This window comes from Callospermophilus lateralis, chromosome 2, assembly GCF_048772815.1.
Source record: "Callospermophilus lateralis isolate mCalLat2 chromosome 2, mCalLat2.hap1, whole genome shotgun sequence".
Taxonomy (NCBI): domain Eukaryota; kingdom Metazoa; phylum Chordata; class Mammalia; order Rodentia; family Sciuridae; genus Callospermophilus; species Callospermophilus lateralis.
In genome coordinates this window covers 35,397,453-35,411,175 of record NC_135306.1, presented here as the reverse complement: position 1 = coordinate 35,411,175, position 13,723 = coordinate 35,397,453, and the positions used below count along the sequence as shown (strand labels likewise).

At 35.5% G+C, this 13,723-nt stretch overlaps 1 protein-coding gene across 8 annotated transcripts in view; it reads left to right on the top strand.

Moving 5' to 3' along the window:
- Positions 1-10,362, top strand: part of Melk (maternal embryonic leucine zipper kinase) — an 81,020-nt gene extending 70,658 nt beyond the window's left edge. For all 8 annotated transcript variants that reach the window (XM_076843283.2, XM_076843280.2, XM_076843282.2 and 5 more), the window contains 4 exons: positions 961-1,057; positions 2,036-2,204; positions 6,390-6,493; positions 9,998-10,362. In XM_076843283.2, coding sequence (XP_076699398.2) covers positions 961-1,057; positions 2,036-2,204; positions 6,390-6,493; positions 9,998-10,175 — 548 coding nt within the window. In that variant the 3' untranslated portion in view covers positions 10,176-10,362. The remainder of the gene's footprint in view (positions 1-960; positions 1,058-2,035; positions 2,205-6,389; positions 6,494-9,997) is intronic.
- Positions 10,363-13,723: the final 3,361 nt, after the last annotated feature.

Below are 13,723 nucleotides of genomic sequence, written 5' to 3'. Positions count from 1 at the left end.
TGGAGCTCATATTTCTTTTTTTTTTTTAAGTTTATTTAATTTATTTATTTTTATGTGGTGCTGAGGATTGAACCTAGTGTCTTACATGTGCTAGGCAAACACTCTACCATTGAACTACAACCCCAGCCCTCATATTTCTTTAATAATTTTTATCAAGCATTTTCAGGGGACTGATCACTTTTCCTAACAGAAGTTGAGTAGGGCTGGGAATGGAATTAACACCTTATAATGCTACATCAATTATGGCATAAACTGGGGCCCTTGAATGAATGAATATAAATTGATTTTTATTTATAGAAGGAAGAATCATTAATCATGAAATCTATATTTGTATGATCTATTTAGATGTATCATAATAATATCATAAAATATATGGCCTCAGTTTGCAGGAAAGAAAAGAAGAGCCACACATCAAAGACAAAATGATTTTGTTTTTATTATAAAACACATGGATATACTTCCTTTAAAAATTTGATCTGGGGGGCTGGGGTTGTAGCTCAGCGGTAGAGTGTTTACCTAGCATGTACGAGGCCCTGGGTTCGATCCTCAGCACCACATGAAAATAAATAAATAAAATAAAAGGCATTGTATTCAACTACAACTAAAATATAAATATTTTTTAAAATATTGAGCTGCGTGCAGTGGCAGTATACCTGTAATTCTAGCAATTCAGTAGGCTGAGCCAGATGGATTTCAAGTTTGAGGCCAGCCTTAGGTACTTAGCGAGACCCTGCCTTAAAACAAAAAAGACTGGGGTTTAAGGCTGTGGTTGTAGCTTAGTGGAAAGCACCTCTGCGTTTAATCCCTAGTACAAAAAAACCTTAAGAATTAGTCTTTAACATCATTGGGTAAATAGTAACAGTATTTCATGTCAATAGGTAATATATACAGTATTGGTAGAAATTTTGGAACCATAGTATATCATCTACATATGGTTTTTGTTTTTTGTTTTTCTAATAGCTAGAAACCAGTATTTGAAAGAAAACCCAGTTAAAACATCAGGAAATTCAACAGGAAGAGACAAGTTAATGACAAGTGTCATTAGCCCTGAGAGGCGGTAGGTATTCAGATTTTCAGACTCTTTGAGCTTTTTTGGTATATGTAATGAGATTTTTCTTTTTATCTTTGATAACTCTAATTAAGGGGAATCATGACATATATGCTGTATAGGAATGTCTGCAAGATGATGGTCTGTGACCATTACCAGAGCTGTTGGCCCTGCCTTCTTCATGAAGTGGAATTATAACTGATTAGCAGTGGGACTGGCACCGTTTCTCAAAGTACAGATGGGAAGACAATGGCCCTGCCTCCAGCTATCTAGAGTTCCCTCTCTGAGACCCATCTTTCCTTGCTCATCTGCCAGTAGAGCATAGGTATCTACTCACAGCAGCTTCCCCCAGATAGTAGAGATACTAACTGGGTGTTTCAAAGAAAACCTACCACTGTAGGATGAAATATTCTGCAACAATAAGGGCCACTGTCTTTTATAACTTTTTTAAAAGCATGATATATTTTGGTGGACAGTTACAGTGATTAGAACGTGTAAATGACACTGTAGAATTATTACTAATTTTCTTGATGTGCTAATGGTATTGTGGTTTTGTAAGACAATGTTCTTATGGAAATGTATACTGAAATGTTTCAGAGTGAAGTGTCATGGTATCTTCAGATATCTCAGCAAATATACACATACATTTAATGTATTTGTACACTTTGAAGAAAACCAATGTGATAAAATAATAGTTGTTGAAACTGGGAGGACATATAGGTGTTTGTTGTATTATTATTCCCATTTTTTAGTATATTTGACATTATTAAAAAGGGAGGGGGTGTAGTTTTGTCAACTAGCACTTGCTTGGGGTGAGGGGACTGACTCCTCTCCAGTGGGATATGGCTTTAGTTCCCCTGAGGATGAGATGATCTGGCCCAGGCACACCTGGTTGAGGCACTCCAATGTGTGTAAAGGGACACAACAGGGCCTGTAAGGGCCCAGCAGGCGGGGAGCCCAATGCTACTTGTACTTTGTTTTTTTAAGGTGCCGCTCAGTGGAACTAGATCTTAACCAGGCACATATGGAGGATACTCCAAAAAGAAAAGGAACCAAAGTGTTTGGGAGCCTTGAAAGGGGGTTGGATAAGGTCATCACTGTGCTTACCAGGAGCAAAAGGAAGGGCACTGCCAAAGATGGGCCAAGAAGGCTAAAGGTAAGTGTATTGGAATTCTCTAATATAGATTTCAGAAGATGACTGCTTTTTATTTTATTTTTATTATTATTATTTTTGTAGTTGTAGATGGACAGCATGCCTTTATTTTACTTATTTTTGTATGTGGTGTTAAGGATTGGACCCAGTGTCTCATACATGCTAGCCAAGTGCTCTGCCACTGAGCCCCAGCCCCAGCCCTGTTATTGTTTGTTTTTAAGAAAGGTACTGAATGAACTGATTGGTGTTTTTTATTTACTTATTCTTTCCCCTGAATTTTGGAGCACTTACTATATGCATTTTTCTATGCAGTGGACTTTGGGAATGTAAAGGTAAATCACATAAATTCTTTCAAAGAGCATATGACTATAATTCAAATGTTAAAGATCAGATGGAGGGATTAATCACTGTGGCAACATGGAGGTGGGGCTGCGTGGGGAATGAAGAGCTGCCTTGAGGGTGGGGGCTGGAGCTTAATTGTATCTCTGGCACATAGAAGAGTCCCTGCCACATAGGTACCTTGGTAGGCCCTCACAAAATATTAGCATGTTTGAGAAGTTGATTTAAACTTTGAATGTCAGGTGTGTGAGGAAAATAATGAGGAACAGGCTGGGAAGGAAGGCCAGGAGGTCCTAAAGGGCCTGGCTAAGAGGTTTGAATCCTTTTTTGATAGAAGTGTCTGCCTTAAAATGGGTTAATCTGTCAGTAGTATGAACAATATATTTAGTAGGGAAGGAAAGGAAAAATAAACTGTTAGTAGATATAAAATGCTTCTTATCTTCTTGGATTCTCTCTGAGCATTCTTTCAAACATCCAGTGAATGGTGTTTCTATTGGGTGGAAGGGAAGAAGTAAGAGGTAAAGGGATGAATAAGACACAGCTCATTCCCTTGAGGAACCCATAGAGCTGCAGTGAAAACAAGCTAGAACACTGCTCTGACACCCTGGGTTCAGTGCTATAATAGCTATAAGTTCCAAGAAGGTGGGACCCAAAGGAGGGATGATAGTTCTTGTGATTTGGGGACTGGGTCTGTGTTTAGTTTTTGTACCAAGACTTTGAGTAATTTTGCATGGTCTAGGAAAATGCTGAGCAGTTGGTCAGAAAGGTGCTTGTGAAGAAAATGTTCTGTGGTCCCATTTATGCCCTGCATCAAAATGGAAGATGGGACTTGCCAATTAGTATTAGTTGTTGTCTTGTTGAATTGATAGTACACTGGGAAGTTTTATGTAATGTATGGCCATTCACTACACATATTTTATTCTTTTATTCTGAGATTTTTTTATTTGGAGACAGGCAGTATTTCAAATTCTAACATTGGGATTAAAAAAAACAATGAAATAAGTAAAATTAAAGAAACATCCAACTACAGGTATTATTGAGAAGCTAAGCAGATATCAAATATTAACGGGTAATATTCTAAAACTTTACCTATGTATATTGTTTGGAACTTCACTGCATTTTTCAAAAGAAACTGCTGTGGTGTTAATTGGTGTTTCAGGTAGTCTCTGAGCACTTCCCCCATGTAGAAGAAAAACCATGAAGATTGGAGATCAGGAGACCTGGGTTCTAGCACAAGTTTTGTATTGTATAGTTTGGACAAGTACTTTTATCCTGATTTCTTTAGTTTCTTCATTTGTGTAATCTGGAGATAATGCCTACCCTGGCAACCTCATAGAGCTGAACTGTACAAACAAGCTGTACAATTGGATATGGCATTGCACATGGAATGCTTTATTAGTATAATGTATCATTCCAATGTTAGGGATTTTTATCATTGTTGAGCATTTTAACCCCAGTGTAGCAGAACCACAGTCTTAATTAGCACAAACCGAAGATCTGAAACTTGATATAACTTTGTATTTTTGAGTCTTTTTAATGCTGTAAGTTTTTGAAGGCCTGAAGGACTGGCTTTAGGAAATCTTATTTTTTTTCTATTAACTTCTTGTATTAAAAAAAATAAACTTATAGAAAGGTTCTAAGAATAGTAGAACAATTAGTTTTTTTTTGGGGGGGGGGGTGCACCAGGGATTGAGCTCAGGGGCATTCAACCATTGAACTGCATCCCCAACCCTATTTTGTATTTTATTTAGAGACAGAGTTTCACTGAGTTGTTTAGTGCCTCAATTTTGCTGATCCTGCTGTCTCAGCCTCCTGAGCCACTGGGATTACAGGTGTGCACCCTACCTAATTTTAGTTTTTAAGATAGCAAGTCATATGTGCAGTTAAGCCCACTTTTAGGAAGCAATCTATTAAAAAAAAATCTCAAATTTAAAGAGATAAATTAGGATTATTCTTTATTTTACGAAAGCAATAAATTGTGATTTGGAAATGTGTGATTTATTACCATTTTAACAGAACTAATTTAGTTTGATGATGAGCCTTGGATTGGAAGCTAGGAGATAGATGGTTCCATCCTGATTGTGCTGCTTATTCCCTTTGTAATTTGAAGCTGAGGTTCCCAAACTCCCACCATTTAACACTTGCCTTCACAACATTTGCTTATTGACATATCCTCTGTACTATTTTTGATCTGATATTTTGTTTATGGTGATCCTCTTTTAAAAAATAGATTTATATAGGTATTATTGACATATAATAAGCTGTACATATCTGAAAAGTACAATTAATATGCTTTGGCATTATATTTATATATGCTTGTAAACTTAACACAATCGAAACAACTACCTTTTTTATTTTTATTTTTAAATTTTTTATAGTTTTTTTCTTCTTTAAAATCTTTTATTGATTTTACAACTACCTTTTTAAAATTTAAATTTATTTAAAAGAAAACTGTTATTTGTTTTGTTAATTTTTACAGATCAGATTGAAACAAATATGTAAATATTAAAGTAAAAATATTTTTCCATGTGCCATCTAGAGTTTTCTTGCATATCTCCAGTGATAATTTATACCCCCCTATGGGAAACTCTACCTTAAATTTACATTCTTTCTTTGGGGCACATAGGTCTTAATTTTGAAAATTAAGGAAACTGGTTCTTTCCTACCTCAGCACTTAGTTATTTATAAAAATAACTCAAATCTCAAAGAGACATAGAAAGTATGATTTTGGCAGTAAGAGAACTACTAGGAATATGCAGTTTTTGTTCTTTTCCAATATCTAGTAAACAGAGCCTATCATGTGATAACTATCCAATATATCAAAAAATAGTTGTTTGTTTATTTATTTATTTTTTTGTGGTACTAGGTATTGAACCAAGGGATGTTCTACCAGACCTACATCCCAGCCTAGTCTTGCAAAGTTGCCCACTTGTTAGGTGTGCACCTGACTCTAGTAAATAGTTGTTGAATAAGTGGATATATGGATATCAATTGTGAATGAATATCTTAGAATTATGATCTCAGTCAATGAATTACAAAAATAACATTACTTTTTAAAAGGAGTATCTGTTATATTCATTTCCTTATTGAATTGTCATAGAGTCAGCTCCTAGAATTCTGTAATAATCTTTTTAAAAAAAAAATTTTTTTAGTTGTAGTTGGACACAATACCTTTATTTTTATTTGTTTTTATTTTTATGTGATTCTGAGGGTCGAACCCAGTGCCTCGCGCATGCTAGGTGACTACCGCTGAACCACAATCCCAGCCCCCTATTATAGTCTTTGAATATTCCAGAAAGAATTAAGGAAACATCCAACTATATACAAGCAAACTTTCTAGGGCATTTGTTTCATATTCCCACAGTTTACATTTTAGGACTATTAATGTCTTTATCTTGATATGAGAAGGTAGAATTAGGTACAGCTTAAACAGATAAGTTGAGGCTATTAAATATTTATGTCTTAAAAAATATTGATTAGGTCTGGCATGGTGGTGAATGGGCTATTGAGGATACTGATACAGGATTGCAAATTTGAGGTCAGTCTCAGAAACAGTGAAACCTCCTTGGGGGATGGGAAGGAGGGAGGAGGATGAAATTGGCAGGAGAGTAAGATGGAAGTATAGAGTAGAATAACTTGGATGAAGTTCCTAATAAACATTGTTTCTCCAAGCTTTCCTAGCACCATCTTAATAGAATTAACCGAGTTCGCTGTCAATTCTTTCAGTATTTTTCTTGAAATATTTCTGCTTGAAAAGATGTTATATTGAAGAATTTTGGATCTCTAGATCAGATAGGATGGTCTTTGGGCTTATGTAAAGGTTTACTTCTTGTTCCTTTTTTTTTATAGCTTCACTATAATGTGACTACAACCAGATTAGTGAATCCTGATCAACTCTTGAATGAAATAATGTCTATTCTTCCAAAGAAGCATGTTGACTATGTACAAAAGGGGTAAGAAACAAAATTAGAGACTGTTGCATTATTACTCTGTATTAGACTTTAAAGAATGTGAGTTGATACTCTTCCCATCTTACCATTTAAAAAAATTTTTTCCATCATTTTTTGAAAAGCTTTTATGGTAGTATCATTGTTCATAATTTATTCTCTTCTATTTGAAATATTAAGCACCCCCCCCCTTTTTTTAAAGCATTTTAAAATTTTTTGATAGTTTTAAATGGAATTACCGCATGGATGCAAACACGCTGGTCTTGATCATTAACCTGCTCAAAAACTGGAGAAAGTTGAAAGCCACTAATATCTTCCCAGTTTCCAGTGCCTTTCTAACTTCCCGCTGGAATGGAGTAAGGAAGGTCATCATCAGTTCAGAATACCTGTTAAAATTTGTCCTTCTAACAGGGAGCGGCTGAATTTGAATGGCCGGAGCAGGCCCCATTAAGCATAATTTGTTAAAATTCCCTGGTAAGGGCTGGGGTTGTGGCTCAGTGGTAGAGCGCTCGCCTCGCGTGTGCGAGACCCTGGGTTCAATCCTCAGCACCACATACAAAAATAAACAAGTGAAATAAAGGTATTGTGTCCAACTACAACTAAAAAATAAATATTAAAAAAAATTCCCTGGTAATTCCTGACTTCATTGTCTGACTCCTCTCTCTCAGACTGGACCCTTCCGTGGGCCTTTCCCTGTCACCATCTTGACTCTCCCCCCTTGTTATATATATTTTATTTTTTAGTTGTAGTTGGACACAATACCTTTATTTTATTTATTTATTTTTATGTGGTGCTGAGGATCGAACCCAGGGCCTTCCACTTGCTAGGCAAGTGCTCTACCGCTGAGCCACAACCCCAGCCCATAAGCACCCCTTTTGAAGTTAAACTTTTATCTTGGAATGAGAATATCTGAAATACCAGTTTTCTTTTAAATCCTGTTTTTCTTTGATTCTCTATTCTACAAAAATATTTATAGATTTTTATAATGTGTATAAATTTTAATGTAAATTAATTAGACACTTTGAATAAATCAAAGATTTATAGAAAATCCTTCTCTTTGTGACTAGCTATCTCATAGTACTGGGTTTTCAGTACTTTAAACTTAAACTTTTTTCTTGCTTTTGAGTACTCTGACTCCTTGGTAACAGTCTCATGGTCCAAACAGCCAGACCTCTTCTGCTTATCCAAGATCTTCATATTTCTAAGCAATTTCCACTAATTTATGCCTCTAAAATGTTTTTATTAAAGTGACTAAGTAGATTCACTGCATTTTGTTTTGCATCATCAAAAGACAAATTTGGTCACAGGATCACATTTCAGTCCATGGTCATCTGGCTCCATTGCTTTGGGCCTGAGACAAGGCACGGGAGAGGGAAGGGCACGGTAGAGAGAAGTAACTCATCTCATGGAAGCCAGGAAGCAGAGAGAGGAGAACAAGATGTAGTCTTCAAGGGCATGCCCCCAAAGACTAACTCCCATCCAGGTCTCACCTCCTATAGTTTTTTTTTTTTTAATGGGATTTATTTATTTATTTATTTATTTATTTATTTTTAGTTCTCAGCAGACACAACATCTTTGTTGGTATGTGGTGCTGAGGATCGAACCCGGGCCGCAGGCATGCCAGGCGAGTGCGCTACCGCTTGAGCCACATCCCCAGCCCGACCTCCTATAGTTTCTACCACCTCCTAATAATGCCATGAAATTGTCCTCAGAGCCCTCATGATTCAATCACTTCCCAAAACCCCATTACCTCTGAATATTGCTGCATTGTGGACAAAGCCTTCAAAGTATGATCCTTTGGGGGATACTCTAATCCCAAATATAACAGCTGTTAAAAGATTTAACAAAAATGTGTAAATAGAATAGTTAGTAAAGAGTAAGATTTTAAGAGACTATTTTTTTTTTTTCCTCCCAAACATAGCTTTACTTGTTTCTGTTTGCAAATGCTGACAAACATTACTAATGTGAACCTGGGTTTTCTTCTTTTGGCTTCTTTAGAACACATCTCTCTAACTTAACTCTGTTCTCTTCATGCTTAGGGGCATATCTGTGATTCCAGAACTTCTGACTGAGACTCTTGTCACAAGGCTTTGGTTGATCATTGCTTCAGCATGTGATCTGATGTTAATCAATACTTTGTCTTCCTAACTTCCTGAGCAACCACATGGGTCTCTTCCTTGCCCTTTCGTTTTTCTTTGTTTTTCAACATCTTTGTGACAAAGTACAAAGAAAAGTTTTTTCATTGTTGTGATATTATAATCTCTGTCATATTACATTATTATCTTTTTCCAGTTAGGATAAATTGCTTTTAAACCAAATCATTTTATGCTTCATCTTTTTATCAAGAACCTTAACTATAGGGTGCTCCTTTTGGCATTTCTGATATTGACTTCTTATTTATTTTTATTTGTTTGACTGCTTATTTTTAAGTGATCAAGCAACTTCCCCAAAACACTTGACTAACATAACTAGTAGGACAAAGAATGATAATTTGTGAAACCTCATAAAACATAACAAGATTAAAAAACGAAACAGTGCCCAGTTATAGCTTTTAAATATTTAGGGAACCTAAATTTAAAATTAGTCCTTGTTTTTATTGGAAATTAGATAAAACTATAAAATCAATGTAATTTAAACATAGTGTTGTTTATATGAATTCACTTTATATAACTTTTCAAGATCATTTCTTTTTTTAAAAATATTTATTTTTTAGTTATAGATGGACACATCTTTATTTTATTTTTATGTGGTGCTGAGGATCGAACTTAGAGCGCTCGAGGCTCTATCTCTGAGCCACATCCCCAGCCCCAAGATAATTTCTATTTCTTAAGATGAATTTAAAGCTTCACTTAAACTGGACCTTTCTGTGAGGGCAGGTAACGTGGCAGTTCTAACTATAAGTGCTCTATGTTTCAATTGAGGGGATGTATCATATTCTTAGGCTTTCTTTTGCTTTCCTTTCTGCTATAAAGTATTATAATGATCATTACCTCTTACTATCGGTAGAAAATCCTCTAAAATACATGTTCTGTTGGGTTGGTGGCTTCTGCTTCATTTATAAGAAAGAAAGAACTGTCTAACAAGGTGCAACTATATAAAATATTTTTAATCTTCCTTGTACTTTGCTTTGTTGGGAACATTGTAGAAATGTCCTAATGTTCCTGGATTATACTGCTGAAAGGATTACATGGAGAATGCTAGATTTCCTGAGCATGAATGGCATGCATAGCTATGAAAGAAGGGCTTTTCTTTGGAGCAAGGGAGAATTCTGGTAAAGCCTTTTCATCCTTTTCTATCTTGGATTTTCCTTTAGCTTCTGGGAAAACACCAGTCATACTCTATCACTAAAGCATACCTAGGCCTTTTGGAAACCATAAGCAGTAATACATTGCCTAACGTGAAATAATGGCTCATTTCCCCACCAGCCTTTTAGAAGCTTAGAAATCTCTTGTGTTATCCAAAATAGTCATGATTCTCCTACTAACTGGTATCTTATTTTGTTTTTCACAGCTATACACTGAAGTGTCAAACACAGTCAGATTTTGGCAAAGTGACAATGCAGTTTGAACTAGAAGTGTGCCAGCTACAAAAACCTGATGTAGTGGGCATCCGGAGGCAGCGACTTAAGGGTGATGCCTGGGTTTACAAGAGATTAGTGGAAGATATTCTGTCTAGCTGCAAGGTGTAATTGAATGGTTTCCATCCTGCTTTGACAAATGTGGGTGTGATACATAGAGACTGATGTGATTGTTTTGAATTTAAAGTCCATTGGAATTACCAACTCATTTCTAAAGAGCTATCTTAAAAACCAATATAATGCCTTTTTGTTTTTAAGAAAAAGGTATAATTTTGTGGATGAATCCAAGGCAAGTCTGTTATTATCTGTTACTGTCTTTTTTAATCATGCGATGTGTATATTAATAACTATTGACTTTTCTTGATTCACTTTCATATGTGAATATAAGCTTTTACCTGTCCCTTTTAATGTGTAATTTCTTTCTGAAATAAAACTGTTCGTTAATATAACAGACTTTTCTTCTTTATATTTTATTTTGATCCAAATAAAATCTCTAATGGTTTCCTGACTATTAAGTAGAGACTGTTTGAGTGTGTTTTATCTGTTATCAAACATGCCTTGGGCAGAAAAACAGATAAGAATTCATTTGCATAATTTTTTTCCTGTCTCTGATTTAAGTAGGATTTATTGAAATCGTTAACTAAGTCACAGCTGTGGTACCAGAGTTAAACAACATATTTAATATGTTGAATAAAAGAGTATTGACTTTAGTAAGTATGTTCAGTCAACAATGGTAAATATCTAAACTATGAACCCCCATGAAATGTTACTTTATGGTAATTTCCCTAAGTCTCAATGTTGGCCCCAAATTTGTATTTTTATTTCATTTTATTAGTCTCTAAAGGCCAGAACTCAATTTACATTTGTATAGATTTTACCAATTACACTAGTTGGAGAAAAATTAATACCATTTTGGATCAGTAGCGATTGAGTGTTTTGTCATGTATTTATTTAGTAATCATTTAATAGGTGCTTCTAAGCATTGGGTCCTGGAGCTTAAGATGATACTGTCTTGTAAACTTCGGGAGTTCAAACTCTACTAGCTGGGGCAGATGTGTAGACCAGTATTTATAGCATAGAGGAGATGATCTGAAGGTAGGAAAGATTTCTTGAAACAGCATTTGTGGGGCTGGTGCAGTAGCTCAGTGGTAGAATGCTTGCCTAGCACATGTGAGGCATTGGGTTTGATCCTCAGCACCACATAAAAAAAATAGACACAATACCTTTATTTTATTTATCTTCAACTAAAAATATTTAAAAAGAAAGAAAGAATGAATCAGCTTTTGTTCTTGAAGAATATATAGGAGTTTACCACAAAGGGAAGAGTGGAGTATGCCGTTCTTGATGGTGAGAAGAGTATGTGTAAAGGCATGAAATTATAAAATTGCATTAAATGTTTAGAATCAGAAGGTGTGCAGGGAGGAACAGTAGGAGATGAGGACAGAAAGTATAACTCATAAAGGAATTACAATACTCTATAAACTTAAGTTTTTTTGTCAGGGGAGAGCCATTTAAATAATAAAGGTAGGTTTTTAAGTTTTTCATATTAGCTTTATTGAGAGATAATTTACATATTGGAACATTGGCTTCTTTAAAATGTGTATAATTCAGTGTTTTTTTTAGTATGTTCATAGTTGCACAACTATTATCACAATTATGTAACATTTATCCTAAAAAAGAAACCACTGGTGATGGTCAGTCTCCTTTTCCCATCCCCCAGCACTGGCAACCACTAATTTATATTCTGTCTCTAAAGATTCACTATTCTTGACATTTCATGTAAATGGAGTCATACAATATATTGCCCCTGGAGTCTGATGCCTTCCCTCCCCGACTCTCTCTAAATTTTTTTTTGTGTGTGTATTGGGGAGATTGAACCCAGGGGTGCTTTACCAAATCCTTTTACTTATTATTTTGAGACAGGGACTCAAAATGTGATGGTCTTGCTAAATTGCAAAGGCTGATTTTGAATTTGCAATTCTCCTACCTCAGCCTCCTGAGTTGCTGGGATTATAGTATGTGCCACCTCACTCAGCTAGCTTTTTCTCTTGACATGAGGTATTCAAGATTTATCATGTAGTCATATTAGTACTTCATTCCATTTTGTAGCTGAATAATATTTCATTATATGGATATATCACATTTTACCCACTTATCAGCTGAAGGATATTAAGTTGTTTACACCTTCTTGTTACACATTTATATTTTTTTTGTGTAGACATGTTTTCAGTTCTCTTGTGTATGTATCTAGAAGTGAAATTCCTGGGTCATTTAGCATTTTAGGGAACTATGGTATTGTTTTCAAGTTCATTTTACCATTTTATTTATTTATATCTATTTTTTTATACATGTACTCTTTTTTTTTGCATTACAATTCTTAATACACATATATACCACAGTTTTTCATATCTCTGTATATAAGGTATGTTGACACCAAATTCAAATCTTCATACATATATTTTGTATAATGATGACTATCACATTTCCCCATCCTTGCTAATCCCCTTCCCCATCCCTTTCCCTCCCACCACTCTTCCCTATCTAGAAATAATCTTTTTCCCATGCTCTCCTTCTCTACCCCACTTTGAGTCACCCCCCTTATATCAGAGAAAACATTCGGCATTTGTTTTTTTGGGATTGGCTAACTTCACTTAGCATAATCTTCTCTAATGCCATCCATTTACCTGCAAATACCATGATTTTGTTCTTTTTGTATTGCTGAGTAATATTCCATTGTGTATAAATGCCACATTTTTTTTTATCCATTCTTCCACTGAAGGACATCTAGGTTGGTTCCACAGTTTAGCTATTATGTATTGTGCTGCTATAAACATTGATGTGGCTGTGTCCCTGTAGTATGCTGTTTTTAGGTCCTTTGGGTATAGTCTGATAAGAGGAATAGTTGGGGTCAAATGGTGGTTCCATTCCCAGCTTTCCAAGGAATCTCCATACTGCTTTCCAAATTGACTGCACCAATTTGTAGTCCCACCAGCAATGTATGAATGTACCTTTTCCCCACATCCTTGCCAACACTTGTGGTTGTTTGTCTTCATAATAACTGCCATTCTTACTGGAGTGAGATGGTATCTTAGAGTAGTTTTGATTTGCATTTCTCTGATTGCTAGAGATGATGAGCATGTTTTCATATATTTGTTGATTGATTGTATATCTTCTTCTGAGAAGTGTCTGTTCAGGTCCTTGGCCCATTTATTGATTGGATTATTTGTTTTTGTTTTGTTTTTTGGTGCTTAGCTTGTTGAGTTCTTTATATACCCTAGAGATTAGTGCTCTATCTGATGTGTGAGTGGTAAAAATTTGCTCCCAGGATGTAGGCTCACTGTTCACCTCACAGATCCTTCCTTCCTTCCTTCCTTCCTTCCTTCCTTCCTTCCTTCCTTCCTTCCTTCCTTCCTTCCTTCTTCTCCCTCCCTTCCTTCCTTCCTTCCTTCCTTCTTCTCCCTTCCTTCCTTCCTTCCTTTCTTTTTTAAATATTTTTTTAGTTGTCAATGGACATTTATTTATTTATATGTGGTGCTGAGGATCAAACACAGTGCTTCTCACATTCCAGACAAGCATGCTACTGCTGAGCCACAGCCTCAGACCCACAGATTATTTCTTTTGCTGAGAAAAAAACTTTTTAGTTTGAATCCATCCCATTT